The sequence below is a fragment of the Pseudophryne corroboree genome, chromosome 11, assembly GCF_028390025.1.
Source record: "Pseudophryne corroboree isolate aPseCor3 chromosome 11, aPseCor3.hap2, whole genome shotgun sequence".
In the NCBI taxonomy this organism is placed as follows: Eukaryota; Metazoa; Chordata; class Amphibia; order Anura; family Myobatrachidae; genus Pseudophryne; species Pseudophryne corroboree.
In genome coordinates this window covers 199,128,262-199,149,493 of record NC_086454.1, presented here as the reverse complement: position 1 = coordinate 199,149,493, position 21,232 = coordinate 199,128,262, and the positions used below count along the sequence as shown (strand labels likewise).

The 21,232-nt window shown below is 47.8% G+C and overlaps 1 protein-coding gene across 3 annotated transcripts in view; it reads right to left on the bottom strand.

The window, feature by feature from the left end:
• The window catches only part of MEN1 (menin 1), a 183,182-nt gene that overhangs the window by 62,760 nt on the left and 99,190 nt on the right, over positions 1-21,232 (bottom strand). For all 3 annotated transcript variants that reach the window (XM_063945203.1, XM_063945204.1, XM_063945202.1), the window contains 2 exons: positions 2,662-2,870; positions 1,230-1,358 (listed from right to left, as the gene is read on the bottom strand). In XM_063945203.1, coding sequence (XP_063801273.1) covers positions 1,230-1,358; positions 2,662-2,870 — 338 coding nt within the window. The remainder of the gene's footprint in view (positions 1-1,229; positions 1,359-2,661; positions 2,871-21,232) is intronic.

Below are 21,232 nucleotides of genomic sequence, written 5' to 3'. Positions count from 1 at the left end.
CCTGGTCAATGACCTCAAGTGAGCTGGGACCACAGTCACAAAGGTTACCATTAGTAACACACTATATCGTCATGGATTGAAATCCTGCAACGCCCGAAAGGTCCCACTGCTTAAGCCATCACATATCCAGGCCCATCTAAAGTTTGCCAGTGTCCATCTGGATGATCCAGAGGAGGACTGGGAGAATGTAATGTGGTCAGATGAGAGCAAAATCAAACTTTTTGGTATAAACTCCACTCGCCGTGTTTGGAGGGAGAAGAATGATGAATGTCATCCCAAGAACACCATACCCACTGTGAAGCATGGGGGTGGAAACTTCATGCTTCGGGGCTGCTTTTCTGCAAAGGGGACAGGACGACTGATCCGTATTAAGGAGAGGATGAATGGGGCCATATATTGGGAGATTTTGGGCAAAAACCTCCTTCCCTCAGTAAGAGCATTGAAGATGGAACGTGGCTGGGTCTTCCAGCATGACAATGACCCCGAACACACTGTCCGTGCAACTAAGGAGTGGCTCCGTAAGAAGCATTTAATGGTCCTGCAGTGGCCTAGCCAGTCTCCAGACCTCAACCCAATAGAAAATCTGTGGAGGATGTTAAAAGTCCGTGTTGCCCGGCGACAGCCCAAAAACATGACAGTTCTAGAGAAGATCTGCATGGAAGAGTGGGCCAAAATACCTGCTACAGTGTGTGCAAACCTGGTCAAGAACTACAGGAAACGTTTGACCGCTGTAATTGCCAGCTGAGGTTATATTACAAAGTATTGAGTTAAAGTTTTTGATTGTCCAAATATTTATTTTTCGCAAGAATATACAAATAAATTGTTTAAATATCATACAATGTGATTTCCTAGTTTTTTTTCGGATTCTCTCAGCGTTGAAGTGTACCTATGATGGAAATTACAGACCTCTCTCATCTTTTTAAGTGGGTCAACTTGCACAATCGGTGGCTATCCAAATACTTTTTTGCCCCACTGTATATCACTGTTATTTCCAATTGTAAAGCATAACAGAATTTGCTGCGCTATATAAGAAAGTGTTAATAAATAAATAAATAAATAAAACCCTCAAATTGCAGATCTGACTTTCTGATATTCAAAGGTACCAGGCTGTCTACAAAGCTTGAATGTGAATGTCCTTTCTGGCAATATATCAGGAATATAACCCCTCCAAATTTGGTTTACACTGAACGTCTAAATAAAAAAATAAAAAAACAACATTTTTAATTCACCTGCTGCAGCTGCAATAACTCCAGGCTGTCTGTGTGAGCATCTATTGAAGGATTGATGGCACAGACCATGAAAGCCACTTCCATGTGACGGTCACATCGCAAGTATTTGCCATTTAAGTACAGCCAGCTCTGTAGAGAGAAGGATTAAAAGGAAGGGGGAGAAGTCATTAGAACAAGAAGTGAAATAATACAAAACTTTATTTATATGGATGTACAGAACAGTCAGAACTTGGCAGACACAAGGTGCGTCACATGACAGAACCTTCTATTTTTCTGCCTGCCTCTATGCTGCCCTTCAGAATTTGTTTGAATATGCAATTATTCCGCTCTGTAACATTGGCACTAACCTTTATACTTAATATTTTTATTGAGCATACCCCTCAATTGACACAGTTATCTGACTGCTGACGTAATAAGACTCAATTGTGTGTGTATTTGAGTGGCAGGGAATTTAAACTGTAAGCTCTAAGAGGCAGATACTGATGTACAGCGCTGTGTAATATATATGTGCTAAATAATTCAACAGATTAGCTAATGTTGCTTAGCTTGCTCCTGACTGCCAATGAAAAATATGCAGGGGTTTTGTGTAAAGCTGCAATTTATAAACAGAAATGTATAGAAGTGGATCCCATTTGTTATTGCTAGCTTAGGTCTGCAGTGAAGTGGTCAAGAACTTATTGGTCAGCTGATTTTTTTCCACAATGAAAAGAGAAAATCACATAACAGTGACATAATTAGGAATTTCCCTTCATGTAAGGAGCCCAATCTACGGAGGAAATGTGCCTCAAGCCTCCCTTGCCTGTCAGCACTGGTGAATAGTGTTACCAATGGGAATGTAACAAATTGGGTATGAGATCCCGGCGGTCAGAATGCCGGTGGGGAGGATGGGGGCGAGCGCAAGGTTCTATTCCCACTTGTGGACACCCACAAGTGGGAATAGTCCGTTAATCGGCATGCAGACTGTCGGGATTGAGAGTTGGCGGGATGTCGGGATCGGTATTGTGACCACCAGTCTCGTGACCGCCGGTCACATAGCTACATCCCGAATTTAACATTACCATTCAGGCACACCCGAGACATGCTCCCTGGTTCAAGATAAAGGAAATGGAAAAAAGTAAAAGCTTTCACTAAATTAATAAATAAATATACAAATAAAATCTACCTTTATTCCTAGGCCTATAACTCCATCATAACTTAATTTGGTATCTCTAGCCTAGGGAGAACAAGAAAATTCATGCTCTGTATCTTATAGTAAAATATGTTCCATTGTAAGATCTCTCAGGCCCTGAATATCCCACCTTTTCCTCACACTGACTGATGCTGCACAGCACTGTGGCGTCTTACAAATGAGCCACAATAATAAATAGATTCCATAATAAACACATATGCATATAATGAAATACAATTTATAGTGTTAAGACTGACCCCTCACCTTTTCTGCTACACCAGGGCTCACAGATTGCCCTCTTCGGTCCTCATTACCCTTCCCATGCCAAGTCACTTCAGCAGTCTGCTCCCCATCCTTGCCAAACACTACCCACGCATGGTCCTCAGAAAGAGCTAGATGTACATCAGAAAGACCTAGGGCCTGGCAGGCAGCCACAACTGCAAAAGCCACCCCAGGGGAATCAAGCTTTGTGCCTAAAAGATGTAGAAAGAATCACTGGTTGGTACTAATATTACCTGCACCTTTAGCATCTGTCATTTTATGTCACAATAAACAGTAGAATCATCATGAAGCAAGCCAGTGACCATGGTGTTCGCAGTAAACAATAATAAAAAATAAAAAAAATTAATAATAATAATAAATAAATATATATATATATATATATATAAATACCAATTAACTCCGGCACTCCAGACGTCCCTTGGGACCTGCTTGCTGCGGTGCCTTCCTCCGGGGGGTCACCCCAATGCACAGAGAAGAATAACGAGGCGGCACTCGGAGACTTGCAAAAACTTCAAACGTGTATTAAAGTGCTGTCAACGTTTCGGGGACCACCTCCCCTTCGTCAGGATAACCAAAACAATGTGCAAAACAATCTTATATAGCATTAGACTTACCCCCCTTCACCTGCTCCCACTCGCGCGTGCTCCTCTGGCCACGTCACTCGGGCTTCCCGTCCGGCGTCACCGCTCGTTTCGGCGGAACCGGAAGTGACGTCGCGGCTCCCTCCTGCGTGGCCATGGAGACGCTGCAATCAAAACAACATATGTGTAAAGCACTCGTGCCTGTTTGCAAAAAACATCAGTTAAATACAACGTGATTAAACAATGTGTATGATAATACTCTTGAAGGCCAGCATAGCCAATGTGCAAAAAACAATTATAAGTGAATAAAAACAATTATGCGTATAGCAATATTTGATCATGAAACTATGTGTTTACATGTGACATGATGAATCAAACCCACATAGTTATCTTATAAAAACAATCTGTACAAGCAACACGGCTCCTGACCAGAAAGACTGAAACACTTCAAGAAATCTAAATATGCGTAAACCATGGAGTCTATAGACCCCCTAAAAGGATATAACCAAATCTCATGTACCTGTGACACTTGCCACTGGCTCAAATGTTGTAACCCCTTCAACACTGGGCTATACCAGCATTGTATGGAGGATCGGGCTATCTGAGCTACTCACCACTACCCCAACATGCTCTCACTATTCACAAAAAGTTAATGAGGCCTAAACTGTCATTACATAGACTCAATACCCTTAAACCGGGAGGGCTAAAAGGTTATATCCTTTTAGGGGGTCTATAGACTCCATGGTTTACGCATATTTAGATTTCTTGAAGTGTTTCAGTCTTTCTGGTCAGGAGCCGTGTTGCTTGTACAGATTGTTTTTATAAGATAACTATGTGGGTTTGATTCATCATGTCACATGTAAACACATAGTTTCATGATCAAATATTGCTATACGCATAATTGTTTTTATTCACTTATAATTGTTTTTTGCACATTGGCTATGCTGGCCTTCAAGAGTATTATCATACACATTGTTTAATCACGTTGTATTTAACTGATGTTTTTTGCAAACAGGCACGAGTGCTTTACACATATGTTGTTTTGATTACAGCGTCTCCATGGCCACGCAGGAGGGAGCCGCGACGTCACTTCCGGTTCCGCCGAAACGAGCGGTGACGCCGGACGGGAAGCCCGAGTGACGTGGCCAGAGGAGCACGCGCGAGTGGGAGCAGGTGAAGGGGGGTAAGTCTAATGCTATATAAGATTGTTTTGCACATTGTTTTGGTTATCCTGACGAAGGGGAGGTGGTCCCCGAAACGTTGACAGCACTTTAATACACGTTTGAAGTTTTTGCAAGTCTCCGAGTGCCGCCTCGTTATTCTTCTCTATATATATATACATATATATATATATATATATATATACATACACACACACAATAAATTACGTATTTTCTTGAACTAGATCAGTGGTTCTCAAACTTTTTTTAGTCACTGCGCCCTAAAGTATCCGTATTTTTTTCACGCACAGAAATTTAGAAAGAAATATTAAATGAAGTTGAGTTTATATGTCATCCATGGCGTCAGTTACGTGGTGAGGGACAAGACTTGCTTCTGTTTATCCACATATTTTATGATTAGCAGCCACCAGCACTGGTTTTGCCTATTACATTGAACAAAAATTATTTTAATTTGTCCTGGACCATCAGATCAGGGCATCTCTGCAAGTGTCCTGAAGCACCCTAGGGTGCCACGGCACAAGGTTTGAGAACCACTGAACTAGACAATGAGGAGAGTGTACATGTAAATCACAGGTATTGTCACAAACCTGCAACATATTTAAGTATGCAGCACATTCTGCAACAGATTATTAGCACACCATAATTATATAAATTATATATATATATATATATATATATATATATATATGAGGGCTAAATGAAAGTAAAGAGACTGCCTGTTTTCTGTCCCATAGGTAGATGTAGCGATGGTATGCTGGTTATTGTGAAGCTCATATATCGATGTGTCTGAACCTGCGATTGGAATGCCGTAGTCTTCTTTGTTTGATCACAGCGAGTGGAAGATCTCCGTACTTTTGTCATGGTGGATAAGGAAGACGTGTCTGTGAAATTACATCAGATGTGTGATGGAACGTTGTTAAACTTGGAAAAAAAAAATACGAATTTACTCACCGGTAATTCTATTTCTCGTAGTCCGTAGTGGATGCTGGGAACTCCGTAAGGACCATGGGGAATAGCGGGCTCCGAAGGAGGCTGGGCACTCTAGAAAGATTTATGACTACCTGGTGTGCACTGGCTCCTCCCACTATGACCCTCCTCCAAGCCTCAGTTAGGACACTGTGCCCGGACGAGCCGACATAATAAGGAAGGATTTAGAATCCCGGGTAAGACTCTTACCAGCCACACCAATCACACCGTACAACTCGTGATACTATATCCAGTTTGACAGTATGAAAACAACTGAGCCTCTCAACAGATGGCTCAACAATAACCCTTTAGTTAACAATAACTATTTCTCTGACGTCCTAGTGGATGCTGGGGACTCCGAAAGGACCATGGGAATAGCGGCTCCGCAGGAGACTGGGCACAAAAGTAAAAGCTTTAAGACTACCTGGTGTGCACTGGCTCCTCCCCCTATGACCCTCCTCCAAGCCTCAGTTAGATTTTTGTGCCCGAACGAGAAGGGTGCAGTCTAGGTGGCTCTCCTGAGCTGCTTGGAAAAAAGTTTAGTTTTAGGTTTTTTATTTTCAGTGAGACCTGCTGGCAACAGGCTCACTGCATCGAGGGACTAAGGGGAGAAGAAGCGAACTCACCTGCGTGCAGAGTGGATTGGGCTTCTTAGGCTACTGGACATTAGCTCCAGAGGGACGATCACAGGCCCAGCCATGGATGGGTCCCAGAGCCGCGCCGCCGTCCCCCTTACAGAGCCAGAAGAGCAGAAGAGGTCCGGAAAAATCGGCGGCAGAAGACGTCCTGTCTTCAATAAGGTAGCGCACAGCACCGCAGCTGTGCGCCATTGCTCTCAGCACACTTCACACTCCGGTCACTGAGGGTGCAGGGCGCTGGGTGGGGGCGCCCTGAGACGCAATATAAACACCTTAGGGGGCAAAAAATGCATCACATATAGCTCCTGGGCTATATGGATGCATTTAACTCATGCCTGTTTTTCCATAAAAAAGCGGGAGAACGGCCGCCGAGAAGGGGGCGGAGCCTATCTCCTCAGCACACTGGCGCCATTTTTCCTCACAGCTCCGTTGGAGGGAAGCTCCCTGACTCTCCCCTGCAGTCCTGCACTACAGAAACAGGGTAAAACAAGAGAGGGGGGGCACTAAATTGGCAGATAAATCTATACAGCAGCTATATAAGGGAAAAACACTTATATAAGGTTATCCCTGTATATATATATATAGCGCTCTGGTGTGTGCTGGCAAACTCTCCCTCTGTCTCCCCAAAGGGCTAGTGGGGTCCTGTCCTCTATCAGAGCATTCCCTGTGTGTGTGCTGTGTGTCGGTACGTTGTGTCGACATGTATGAGGAGGAAAATGGTATGGAGGCGGAGCAATTGCCTGTATTAGTGATGTCACCCCCTAGGGAGTCGACACCTGACTGGATGGTCTTATGGAAGGAATTACGTGATAGTGTCAGCACTTTACAAAAGACTGTTGACGACATGAGACAGCCGGCAAATCAGTTAATACCTGTACAGGCGTCTCAAACACCGTCAGGGGCTCTAAAGCGCCCGTTACCTCAGGTGGTCGACACAGACCCAGACACGGACACTGACTCCAGTGTCGACGGTGAGGAAAATAAGATTTTACTTACCGATAAATCTATTTCTCGTAGTCCGTAGTGGATGCTGGGACTCCGTAAGGACCATGGGGAATAGCGGCTCCGCAGGAGACAGGGCACAAAATAAAAGCTTAAGGATCAGGTGGTGTGCACTGGCTCCTCCCCCCATGACCCCCCTCCAAGCCTCAGTTAGGACACTGTGCCCGGACGAGCGTACATAATAAGGAAGGATATTGAATCCCGGGTAAGACTCATACCAGCCACACCAATCACACCGTACAACTTGTGATCTGAACCCAGTTAACAGTATGATAAACGCAAAGGAGCCTCTGAAAAGATGGCTCACAACAATAATAACCCGAATTTTTGTAACAATAACTATATACAAGTATTGCAGACAATCCGCACTAGAGATGGGCGCCCAGCATCCACTACGGACTACGAGAAATAGATTTATCGGTAAGTAAAATCTTATTTTCTCTGACGTCCTAGTGGATGCTGGGACTCCGTAAGGACCATGGGGATTATACCAAAGCTCCCAAACGGGCGGGAGAGTGCGGATGACTCTGCAGCACCGAATGAGAGAACTCCAGGTCCTCCTCAGCCAGGGTATCAAATTTGTAGAATTTAGCAAACGTGTTTGCCCCTGACCAAGTAGCTGCTCGGCAAAGTTGTAAAGCCGAGACCCCTCGGGCAGCCGCCCAAGATGAGCCCACTTTCCTTGTGGAATGGGCTTTTACTGATTTTGGCTGTGGCAATCCTGCCACAGAATGTGCAAGCTGAATTGTACTACAAATCCAACGAGCAATCGTCTGCTTCGAAGCAGGAGCACCCAGCTTGTTGGGTGCATACAGGATAAACAGCGAGTCAGATTTTCTGACTCCAGCCGTCCTGGAAACATATATTTTCAAGGCCCTGACAACGTCAAGCAACTTAGAGTCCTCTAAGTCCCTGGTAGCCGCAGGTACCACAATAGGTTGGTTCATGTGAAATGCAGAAACCACCTTAGGTAGAAATTGAGGACGAGTCCTCAATTCCGCCCTGTCAGAATGAAAAATTAAGTAAGGGCTTTTATATGATAAAGCCGCCAATTCTGACACACGCCTGGCTGAAGCCAAGGCTAACAGCATCGACACCTTCCATGTGAGATATTTTAAGTCCACAGTGGAAAGTGGTTCAAACCAATGTGACTTTAGAAAACTCAACACCACATTGAGATCCCAAGGTGCCACTGGAGGCACAAAAGGAGGCTGTATGTGCAGCACCCCTTTTACAAATGTCTGAACTTCAGGTACTGAAGCCAGTTCTTTCTGGAAGAAAATCGACAGGGCCGAAATTTGAACCTTAATGGACCCTAATTTTAGGCCCATAGACAGTCCTGTTTGCAGGAAATGAAGGAAACGACCCAGTTGAAATTCCTCTGTAGGGGCTCTCTTGGCCTCACACCACGCAACATATTTACGCCAAATGCGGTGATAATGTTTTGCGGTTACGTCCTTCCTGGCTTTGACCAGAGTAGGAATGACTTCTTCTGGAATGCCTTTTTCCCTCAGGATCCGGCGTTCAACCGCCATGCCGTCAAACGCAGCCGCGGTAAGTCTTGGAACAGACAAGGCCCCTGTAGTAGCAGGTCCTTTCTTAGTGGTAGAGGCCACGGTTCGTCCGTGAGCATCTCTTGAAGTTCCGGGTACCAAGTCCTTCTTGGCCAATCCGGAACCACGAGTATAGTTCTTACTCCTCTCCTTCTTATGATTCTCAGTACTTTTGGTATGAGAGGCAGAGGAGGGAACACATACACTGACTGGTACACCCACGGCGTTACCAGAGCGTCCACTGCTATTGCCTGAGGGTCCCTTGACCTGGCGCAATATCTGTCCAGTTTTTGTTTAGACGTGACGCCATCATGTCCACCTTTGGTTTTTCCCAACGGTTTACAATCAGGTGGAAGACTTCTGGGTGAAGTCCCCACTCTCCCGGGTGAAGGTCGTGTCTGCTGAGGAAGTCTGCTTCCCAGTTGTCCACTCCCGGAATGAACACTGCTGACAGTGCTATCACATGATTTTCCGCCCAGCGAAGAATCCTTGCAGCTTCTGCCATTGCCCTCCTGCTTCTCGTGCCGCCCTGTCTGTTTACGTGGGCGACTGACGTGATGTTGTCCGATTGGATCAACACCGCCTGACCCTGAAGCAGAGGTTTTGCTTGACTTAGGGCATTGTAAATGGCCCTTAGTTCCAGAATGTTTATATGAAGAGATGTTTCCATGCTTGACCACAAGCCCTGGAAATTCCTTCCCTGTGTGACTGCTCCCCAGCCTCTCAGGCTGGCATCCGTGGTTACCAGGATCCAATCCTGAATGCCAAATCTGCGGCCCTCTAGTAGATGAGCACTCTGCAGCCACCACAGGAGAGACACCCTTGTCCTTGGCGACAGGGTTATCCGCTGATGCATCTGCAGATGCGATCCGGACCATTTGTCCAGTAGATCCCACTGAAACGTTCTTGCATGGAATCTTCCGAATGGAATCGCTTCGTAAGAAGCCACCATTTTTCCCAGGACCCTCGTGCACTGATGCACTGAGACCTGGCCTGGTTTTAGGAGGTTCCTGACTAGCTCGGATAACTCCCTGGCCTTCTCCTCCGGGAGAAACACCTTCTTCTGGACTGTGTCCAGAATCATTCCTAGGAACAGTAGACGTGTCGTTGGAATCAGCTGCGATTTTGGAATATTTAGAATCCACCCGTGCTGACGTAACACTACCTGAGATAGTGCTACTCCGACTTCTAACTGTTCCCTGGATCTTGCCCTTATCAGGAGATCGTCCAAGTAAGGGATAATTAAAATGCCTTTTCTTCGTAGAAGAATCATCATTTCGGCCATTACCTTGGTAAAGACCCGAGGTGCCGTGGACAATCCAAACGGCAGCGTCTGAAACTGATAATGACAGTTTTGTACTACAAACCTGAGGTACCCTTGGTGAGAAGGGTATATTGGGACGTGGAGATAAGCATCTTTGATGTCCAGAGACACCATATAGTCCCCTTCTTCCAGGTTCGCTATCACTGCTCTGAGTGACTCCATCTTGAATTTGAACCTTTTTATGTAAGTGTTCAAGGATTTCAGATTTAAAATTGGTCTCACCGAGCCGTCCGGCTTCGGTACCACAAACAGCGTGGAATAATACCCCTTTCCTTGTTGCAGGAGGGGTACCTTGATTATCACCTGCTGGGAATACAGCTTGTGAATGGCTTCCAAAACTGCCTCCCTGTCGGAGGGAGACTTTGGTAAAGCAGACTTCAGGAACCGACGAGGGGGAAACGCCTCGAATTCCAGTTTGTACCCCTGCGATACTACCTGTAGAATCCAGGGATCCACTTGCGAGTGAGCCCACTGCGCGTTGAAATTCTTGAGACGGGACCCCACCATATCGGAGTCTGCTTGTAAAGCCCCAGCGTCATGCTGAAGACTTGGCAGAAGCAGGGGAGGGCTTCTGCTCCTGGGAAGCGGCTGCATGGTGCAGTCTTTTTCCTCTTCCTCTGCCCCGGGGCAGAAAAGAGTGGCCTTTTGCTCGCTTGTACTTATGGGAACGAAAGGACTGAGTTTGAAAAGACGGTGTCTTTTTCTGCTGATGTGAAGTGACCTGGGGTAAAAAGGTGGATTTTCCAGCCGTTGCCGTGGCCACCAGGTCCGATAGACCAGCCCCAAATAACTCCTCCCCTTTATACGGCAATACTTCCATGTGCCGTTTGGAATCCGCATCCCCTGACCACTGTCGCGTCCATAACGCTCTTCTGGCAGAGATGGACATAGCACTTACTCTTGATGCCAGGGTGCAAATATCCCTCTGTGCATCACGCATATATAGTAATGCATCCTTTAAATGTTCTATAGTTAACAAAATATTGTCCCTATCCAGGGTATCAATATTCTCAGTCAGGGAATCCGACCATGCGACTCCAGCACTGCACATCCAGGCTGAGGCGATTGCTGGTCGCAGTATAACACCAGTATGTGTGTATATACTTTTTAGGATATTTTCCAGCCTTCTATCAGCTGGTTCTTTGAGGGTGGCCGTATCAGGAGACGGTAACGCTACTTGTTTAGATAAACGTGTGAGCGCCTTATCTACCCTAGGGGGTGTTTCCCAACGCGCCCTAACCTCTGGCGGGAAGGGATATAATGCTAATAATTTTTTTAGAAATTAGCTGTTTTTTATCGGGGGAAACCCACGCTTTATCACACACCTCATTTATTTCCTCTGACTCAGGAAAAACTATTGGTAGTTTTTTCACACCCCACATAATACCCTTCTTTGTGGTACTTGTAGTGTCAGAAAGGTTCAATGCCTCTTTCATTGCCGTGATCATGTAACGTGTGGCCCTACTGGACATTACGTTTGTCTCGTCACCGTCGACACTAGACTCAGTATCTGTGTCAGGGTCTGTGTCGACCCACTGAGGTAACGGGCGTTTTAGGGCCCCTGACGGTGTCTGAGACGCCTGGACAGGCACTAATTGATTTGCCGGCTGTCTCATGTCGTCAACAGTTTTTTGCAAATTGCTGACATTATCACTTAATTGTTTAAATACAATCATCCAGTCAGGTGTCGACTCCCTAGGGGGTGACATCACCAACACAGGCAACTGCTCCGCCTCCACATCATTTTCCTCCTCATACATGTCGACACACGCGTACCGACACACAGCACACACACCGGGAATGCTCTGATAGAGGACAGGACCCCACTTAGCCCTTTGGAGAGACAGAGGGAGAGTCTGCCAGCACACACCCAGCGCTATATATATATATATACAGGGATAACCTTATATAAGTGTTATTCCCTTATAGCTGCTGTTATTATCGTTATTTGCTGCCAAAAATGCCCCCCCTTCTCTTTTTTACCCTGATTCTGAAGCAGGACTGCAGGGGAGAGTCAGGGAGCCGTCCTTCCAGCGGAGCTGTGAGGGAAAATGGCGCTTGTGTGCTGAGGAGATAGGCTCCGCCCCTTCACGACGTCCTTATCTCCCGCTTTTTTGTGTAAAAATGGCAGGGGTTAAAATACATCCATATAGCCCAGGAGCTATATGTGATGTATTCTTTTTGCCACCTAAGGTATATACTGTTATATTGCGTCTCAGGGCGCTCCCCCCCAGCGCCCTGCACCCTCAGTGACCGGAGTGTGAAGTGTGCTGAGAGCAATGGCGCACAGCTGCGGTGCTGTGCGCTACCTTAGACTGAAGACAGGATGTCTTCTGCCGCCGATTTCACCGGACCTCTTCGTCTCTTCTGGCTCTGTAAGGGGGACGGCGGCGCGGCTCCGGTGACCCATCCAGGCTGAACCTGTGATCGTCCCTCTGGAGCTAATGTCCAGTAGCCTAAGAAACCCGATCCACTCTGCACTCAGGTGAGTCCGTTTCTTCTCCCCTTAAGGGGGGTACTCACGGAGCGATATTCTAAGCAATCTGACTAGATTGCTTAGAATATCGGCAGGATCGCTCCGTGTGTAGCCCCCTCGGCGATAGCGATGCGCGGCCCCGCACATCGCTATCGCCGCTGCTAGATTGGCCTGCATGCAGGCCAATCTAGAGGGTCGCTCACTTCACCCGCTGGGTGAAGTGAGCGGCCCCCCCGTCTCCCCCCGCACGCTCAGCACAGATCGCGCTGTGCTGAGCGGCAGGAGAGATGTGTGCTGAGCGGTTCGCTCAGCACGCATCTCTCCTTGATCGGCCCGTGAGTACTGGGCTTTAGTCCCACGATGCAGTGAGCCTGTTGCCAGCAGGACTCACTGAAAATAAAAAAAACCTAAACTAAACTTTTATTCTAAGCAGCTCAGGAGAGCCACCTAGATTGCACCCTTCTCGGCCGGGCACAAAAATCTAACTGAGGCTTGGAGGGGGGTCATGGGGGGAGGAGCCAGTGCACACCACCTGATCCTTAAGCTTTTATTTTGTGCCCTGTCTCCTGCGGAGCCGCTATTCCCCATGGTCCTTACGGAGTCCCAGCATCCACTAGGACGTCAGAGAAACAAACGTATTTTCCAGTAGGGCCACACGTTACATGATCACGGCAATGAAGGAGGTTTTGAACATTTCTGATACTACAAGTACCACAAAAAAGGGTATTATGTGGGGTGTGAAAAAACTACCCGTAGTTTTTCCTGAATCAGATGAATTAAATGAGGTGTGTGATGAAGCGTGGGTTTCCCCCGATAAAAAACTGCTAATTTCTAAAAAATTATTGGCATTATACCCTTTCCCGCCAGAGGTTAGGGCGCGTTGGGAAACACCCCCTAGGGTGGATAAGGCGCTCACACGCTTATCTAAACAAGTGGCGTTACCGTCTCCTGATACGGCCGCCCTCAAAGAACCAGCTGATAGGAAGCTGGAAAATATCCTAAAAAGTATATACACACATACTGGTATTATACTGCGACCAGCAATCGCCTCAGCCTGGATGTGCAGTGCTGGGGTGGCTTGGTCGGATTCCCTGACTGAAAATATTGATACCCTGGACAGGGACAATATATTATTGACTATAGAGCATTTAAAGGATGCATTTCTATATATGAGAGATGCACAGAGGGATATTTGCACTCTGGCATCAAGAGTAAGTGCGCTGTCCATTTCTGCCAGAAGAGGGTTATGGACGCGACAGTGGTCAGGTGATGCGGATTCCAAACGGCATATGGAAGTATTGCCGTATAAAGGGGAGGAGTTATTTGGGGTCGGTCCATCGGACCTGGTGGCCACGGCAACGGCTGGGAAATCCACCTTTTTACCCCAGGTCACCTCTCAGCAGAAAAAGACACCGTCTTTTCAGGCTCAGTCCTTTTCGTCCCCATAAGGGCAAGCGGGCAAAAGGCCACTCGTATCTGCCCCGGGGCAGAGGAAGGGGAAAAAGACTGCAGCAGACAGCCTCTTCCCAGGAACAGAAGCCCTCCCCCGCTTCTGCCAAGTCCTCAGCATGACGCTGGGGCCTTACAAGCGGACTCAGGCACGGTGGGGGCCCGTCTCAAGAATTTCAGCGCGCAGTGGGCTCACTCGCAAGTGGACCCCTGGATCCTGCAGGTAGTATCTCAGGGGTACAAATTGGAATTCGAGACGTCTCCCCCTCGCCGGTTCCTGAAGTCTGCTTTACCAACGTCTCCCCCCGACAGGGAGGCGGTATTGGAAGCCATTCACAAGCTGTATTCCCAGCAGGTGATAATCAAGGTACCCCTCCTACAACAGGGAAAGGGGTATTATTCCACGCTGTTTGTGGTACCGAAGCCGGACGGCTCGGTGAGACCTATTTTAAATCTGAAATCCTTGAACACTTACATACAAAGGTTCAAATTCAAGATGGAATCACTCAGAGCAGTGATAGCGAACCTGGAAGAAGGGGACTATATGGTGTCTCTGGACATCAAGGATGCTTACCTCCATGTCCCAATTTGCCCTTCTCACCAAGGGTACCTCAGGTTTGTGGTACAGAACTGTCACTATCAGTTTCAGACGCTGCCGTTTGGATTGTCCACGGCACCCCGGGTCTTTACCAAGGTAATGGCCGAAATGATGATTCTTCTTCGAAGAAAAGGCGTCTTAATTATCCCTTACTTGGACGATCTCCTGATAAGGGCAAGGTCCAGAGAACAGTTAGAGGTCAGAGTAGCACTATCTCAAGTAGTACTACGACAGCACGGATGGATTCTAAATATTCCAAAATCGCAGCTGATTCCGACGACACGTCTGCTGTTCCTAGGGATGATTCTGGACACAGTACAGAAAAAGGTGTTTCTCCCGGAGGAGAAAGCCAGGGAGTTATCCGACCTAGTCAGGAACCTCCTAAAACCAGGCCAAGTGTCAGTGCATCAATGCACAAGGGTCCTGGGAAAAATGGTGGCTTCTTACGAAGCGATTCCATTGGGCAGATTCCACGCAAGAACTTTTCAGTGGGATCTGCTGGACAAATGGTCCGGATCGCATCTTCAAATGCATCAGCGGATAACCCTGTCTCCAAGGACAAGGGTGTCTCTCCTGTGGTGGCTGCAGAGTGCTCATCTTCTAGAGGGCCGCAGATTCGGCATTCAGGACTGGGTCCTGGTGACCACGGATGCCAGCCTGAGAGGCTGGGGAGCAGTCACACAGGGAAAAAATTTCCAGGGCTTGTGGTCAAGCATGGAAACGTCACTTCACATAAATATCCTGGAACTAAGGGCCATTTACAATGCCCTAAGTCAGGCAAGGCCTCTGCTTCAGGGTCAGCCGGTGCTGATCCAGTCGGACAACATCACGGCAGTCGCCCACGTAAACAGACAGGGCGGCACAAGAAGCAGGAGGGCAATGACGGAAGTTGCAAGGATTCTTCGCTGGGCGGAAAATCATGTGATAGCACTGTCAGCAGTGTTCATTCCGGGAGTGGACAACTGGGAAGCAGACTTCCTCAGCAGACACGATCTCCACCCGGGGGAGTGGGGACTTCACCCAGAAGTCTTCCACATGATTGTGAACCGTTGGGAAAAACCAAAGGTGGACATGATGGCGTCCCGCCTCAACAAAAAACTGGACAGATATTGCGCCAGGTCAAGGGACCCTCAGGCAATAGCTGTGGACGCTCTGGTAACACCGTGGGTGTACCAGTCAGTGTATGTGTTCCCTCCTCTGCCTCTCATACCCAAGGTACTGAGAATCATAAGAAGGAGAGGAGTAAGGACTATACTCGTGGCTCCGGATTGGCCAAGAAGGACTTGGTACCCGGAACTTCAAGAGATGCTCACGGAAGACCCGTGGCCTCTACCTCTAAGAAAGGACCTGCTCCAGCAGGGACCATGTCTGTTCCAAGACTTACCGCGGCTGCGTTTGACGGCATGGCGGTTGAACGCCGGATCCTGAAGGAAAAAGGCATTCCGGATGAAGTCATCCCTACCCTGATCAAAGCCAGGAAGGATATAACTGTGCAACATTATCACCGTATTTGGCGTAAATATGTTGCGTAGTGTGAGGCCAGGAAGGCCCCTACAGAGGAATTTCAACTGGGTCGTTTCCTGCATTTCCTGCAAACAGGACTGTCTATGGGCCTAAAATTGGGGTCCATTAAGGTTCAAATTTCGGCCCTGTCAATATTCTTCCAAAAAGAACTAGCTTCAGTTCCTGAAGTCCAGACGTTTGTCAAGGGGGTACTGCATATACAGCCTCCTTTTGTGCCTCCAGTGGCACCTTGGGATCTCAATGTAGTTTTGGGGTTCCTAAAATCACATTGGTTTGAACCACTCACCACTGTGGACTTAAAATATCTCACATGGAAAGTGGTAATGCTGTTAGCCCTGGCCTCAGCCAGGCGTGTCTCAGAATTGGCGGCTTTATCCTATAAAAGCCCTTACCTAATTTTTCATACGGACAGGGCAGAATTAAGGACTCGTCCTCAATTTCTTCCTAAGGTGGTTTCAGCTTTTCACTTAAAACAGCCTATTGTGGTGCCTGCGGCTACTAGGGACTTGGAGGATTCCAAGTTGCTGGACGTAGTCAGGGCCCTGAAAATATATGTTTCCAGGACGGCTGGAGTCAGGAAATCTGACTCGCTGTTTATCCTGTATGCACCCAACAAGCTGGGTGCTCCTGCTTCTAAGCAGACTATTGCTCGTTGGATTTGTAGTACAATTCAGCTTGCACATTCTGTGGCAGGCCTGCCACAGCCAAAATCTGTAAAAGCCCATTCCACACGGAAAGTGGGCTCATCTTGGGCGGCTGCCCGAGGGGTCTCGGCTTTACAACTTTGCCGAGCAGCTACTTGGTCAGGGGCAAACACGTTTGCTAAATTCTACAAATTTGATACCCTGGCTGAGGAGGACCTGGAGTTCTCTCATTCGGTGCTGCAGAGTCATCCGCACTCTCCCGCCCGTTTGGGAGCTTTGGTATAATCCCCATGGTCCTTTCGGAGTCCCCAGCATCCACTTAGGACGTCAGAGAAAATAAGAATTTACTTACCGATAATTCTATTTCTCATAGTCCGTAGTGGATGCTGGGCGCCCATCCCAAGTGCGGATTGTCTGCAATACTTGTACATAGTTATTGTTACAAAAATCGGGTTATTATTGTTGTGAGCCATCTTTTCAGAGGCTCCTCTGTTATCATGCTGTTAACTGGGTTCAGATCACAAGTTGTACGGTGTGATTGGTGTGGCTGGTATGAGTCTTACCCGGGATTCAAAATCCTTCCTTATTGTGTACGCTCGTCCCGGCACAGTATCCTGAGGCTTGGAGGAGGGTCATAGGGGGAGGAGCCAGTGCACACCAGGTAGTCTTAAAGCTTTTACTTTTGTGCCCAGTCTCCTGCGGAGCCGCTATTCCCATGGTCCTTTCGGAGTCCCCAGCATCCACTACGGACTATGAGAAATAGAATTATCGGTAAGTAAATTCTTATTTTTCAAGTATTGCAGACAATCCGCACTTGGGATGGGCGCCCAGCATCCACTACGGACTACGAGAAATAGAATTACCGGTGAGTAAATTCTTATTTTCTCTGACGTCCTAGTGGATGCTGGGAACTCCGTAAGGACCATGGGGATTATACCAAAGCTCCCAAACGGGCGGGAGAGTGCGGATGACTCTGTAGCACCGAATGAGAGAACTCCAGGTCCTCCTCAGCCAGGGTATCAAATTTGTAGAATTTTGCAAACGTGTTTGCCCCTGACCAAGTATCTGCTCGGCAAAATTTTAAAGCCGAGACCCCTCGGGCAGCCGCGCAAGATGAGCCCACCTTTCTTGAGGAATGGGCATTTACAGATTATGGCTGTGGTATGCCTGCCACAGAATGTGCAAGCTGAATTGTACTACAAATCCAGCGAGCAATAGACTGCTTAGAAGCAGGAGCACCCAGCTTGTTGGGTGCATACAGGATAAACAGCGAGTCAGAGTTTCTGACTCCAGCCGTCCTGGAAACATATATTTTCAGGGCCCTGACAACGTCTAGCAACTTGGAGTCCTCCAATTCACTAGTAGCCGCCGGCACCACAATAGGCTGGTTCAGGTGAAACGCTGACACCACCTTAGGGAGAAATTGGGGACGAGTCCTCAATTCTGCCCTATCCATATGGAAAATCAGATAAGGGCTTTTACATGATAAAGCCGCCAATTCTGACACTCGCCTGGCCGAAGCCAAGGCCAACAACATGACCACTTTCCACGTGAGATATTTTAGATCCACGGTTTTTAGTGGCTCAAACCAATGTGATTTTAAGAAAAACTCAACACCACGTTGAGATCCCAATGTGCCACAGGGGGCACAAACGGGGGCTGAATATGCAGCACTCCTTTCACAATGTCTGAACTTCAGGTACTGAAGCTAGTTCTTTTTGAAAGAAAATCGACAGAGCCGAGATCTGTACTTTAATGGAGCCTAGATTTAGGCCCATATTCACTCCTGCTTGCAGGAAATTTAGAAATCGACCTAGAGGAAATTCCTCTGTTGGGGCCTTTTTGGCCTCGCACCATGCAACATATTTCCGCCATATGCGGTGATAATGCTTTGCCGTAACATCTTTCCTGGCTTTAATAAGCGTAGGAATGACTTCTTCCGGAATACCCTTTTCCTTCAGGATCCGGCGTTCAATCGCCATGCCGTCAAACGCAGCCGCGGTAAGTCTTGGAACAGACAGGCCCCCTGCTGACGCAGGTCCTGTCTGAGCGGCAGAGGCCATGGGTCCTCTGATATCATTTTCTGAAGTTCCGGGTACCAAGCCCTTCTTGGCCAATCCGGAACCACGAGTATCGTTCATACTCCTCGCCATCTTATTATTCTCAGTACCTTTGGTATGAGAGGCAGAGGAGGGAACACATAAACCGACTAGTACACCCACGGTGTCACTAGAGCGTCCACAGCTATCGCCTGAGGGTCCCTTGACCTGGCGCAATATCTCTTTAGCTTTTTGTTGAGGCGGGACGCCATCATGTCCACCTGTGGCCTTTCCCAACGGTTTACCAACAGCAGGAAGACTTCTGGATGAAGTCCCCACTCTCCCGGGTGTAGGTCGTGTCTGCTGAGGAAGTCTGCTTCCCAGTTGTCCACTCCCGGAATGAACACTGCTGACAGTGCTAGTACGTGATTTTTGTGGCTTCTGCCATTGCCATCCTGCTTCTTGTGCCGCCCTGTCGGTTCACATGGGCGACTGCCGTGATGGTTGTCTGACTGTATCAGTACCGGCTGATTTTGAAGCAGGGGTCTTGCCTGACTTAGGGCATTGTAAATGGCCCTCAGTTCCAGAATTTATATGTAGGGAAGTCTCCTGACTTGACCATAGGCCCTGTAAGTTTCTTCCCTGTGTGACTGCTCCCCAGCCTCGAAGGCTGGCATCCGTGGTCACCAGGACCCAGTCCTGTATGCCGAAACTGCGGCCCTCTAGAAGATGAGCACCCTGCAGCCACCACAGTAGAGACACCCTGGTCCTTGGAGACAGGGTTATCATTTGATGCATTTGAAGATGCGATCCCAACCACTTATCCAAGAGGTCCCACTGGAAGGTCCTCGCATGGAACCTGCCGAATGGAATTGCTTCGTATGAAGCCACCATTTTTCCCAGGACTCGTGTGCAACGATGCACCGATACCCTTTTTGGTTTTAGGAGGTCTCTGACTAGAGATGACAGCTCCTTGGCTTTCTCCTGCGGGAGAAACACTTTTTTCTGTTCTGTGTCCAAAATCATCCCCAGGAACAGTAAGCGAGTGGAAGGAACCAGCCGTGACTTAGGAATGTTCAGAATCCAGCCATGCTGTTGTAGCACCTCCTGAGATAGTGCTACTCCGACCAGTAACTGCTCCCTGGACCTTGCTTTTATAAGGAGATCGTCCAAGTATGGGATAAATAAAAACTCCCTTTTTTTTTGAAGGAGTATCATCATTTCTGCCATTACCTTGGTAAACACCCTCGGTGCTGTGGACAGTCCAAACGGTAGTGTCTGGAATTGGTAATGGCAATCCTGTACCACAATCTGAGGTACTTCTGGTGAGGAAGGTAAATAGGGACATGCAGGTAAGCATCCTTGATGTCCAGGGATACCATGTAATCCCCCTCGTCTAGGCTTGCAATAACCGCCCTGAGCGATTCCATCTTGAACTTTGTTATGTAAGTGTTCAAGGATTTCCATTTTAAAATGTGTCTCACCGAACCGGCTGGTTTCGGTACCACAAACAGTGTGGAATAGTAACCCCGTCCTTGTTGAAGTAGGGGCACCTTGACTATCACCTGCTGGGAATACAGCTTGTGAATTGCCTCTTAGCACAGCCTCCCTGCCTGAGGGAGTTGTCGGCAAGGCAGATTTGAGTAAACGGCGGGGGGGAGACGCCTCGACTTCCAGCTTGTACCCCTGAGATATTACTTGAAGGATCCAGGGATCCACCTGTGAGCGAGCCCACTGATCGCTGAAATTTTTGAGGCGGCCCCCCGTACCTGGCTACGCCTGTGGAGCCCCCGCGTCATGCGGTGTACTCAGAGGAAGCAGGGGAAGAATTTTGATTCTGGGAACTGGCTGCTGGTGCAGCTTTTTTTCCTCTTCCCTCGTTTGACCCGCCTGCTTTTTTGAAGCCGAAAGGACTGTACCTGATAATACAGTGCTTTTCTTAGGCTGTGAGGAAACCTGAGGTAAAATATTTTCATCCCAGCTGTTGCTGTAGATACGAGGTCCCAGAGACCATCCCCAACCAATTCCTCACCCTTATAAGGCTCTATGTGCCTTTTAAAGTCAGCATCACCTGTCCAGTGTCGGGTCTCCAATACCCTCCTGACAGAATGGACATTGCAATAATTCAGGATGCCAGCCGGCAAAATATTCCTCTGTGCATCCCTCATATATAAGACGACGTCTTATGTTCGCAAAATAGTATCCCTGTTTGAAAGGGGTACAGACCACGCTGCAGCAGACTGCAGGTCTCAGTCTAGTACCTGAGTGTGTAAATACAGACTTCAGGATAGCCTCCTGCTATTTATCAGCAGGTACCTTCAAAGTGGCCGTATCCTAAGACGGCAGTGCCACCTTGACAAACGTGTGAACGCCTTATCCACCCTAGGGGATATCTCCCAGCGTAACTTATCCTCTGGCGGGAAAGGGTACGCCATCAGTAACTTGTTAGAAATTACCAGTTTCTTATCGGGGAAACCCACGCTTTTTCACACTTCATGCACTCATTTGATGGGGGAACAAAACACTGCCTGCTTTTTCTCCCCACACATAAAACCCTTTGTTTTTAGTGGTACTTGGG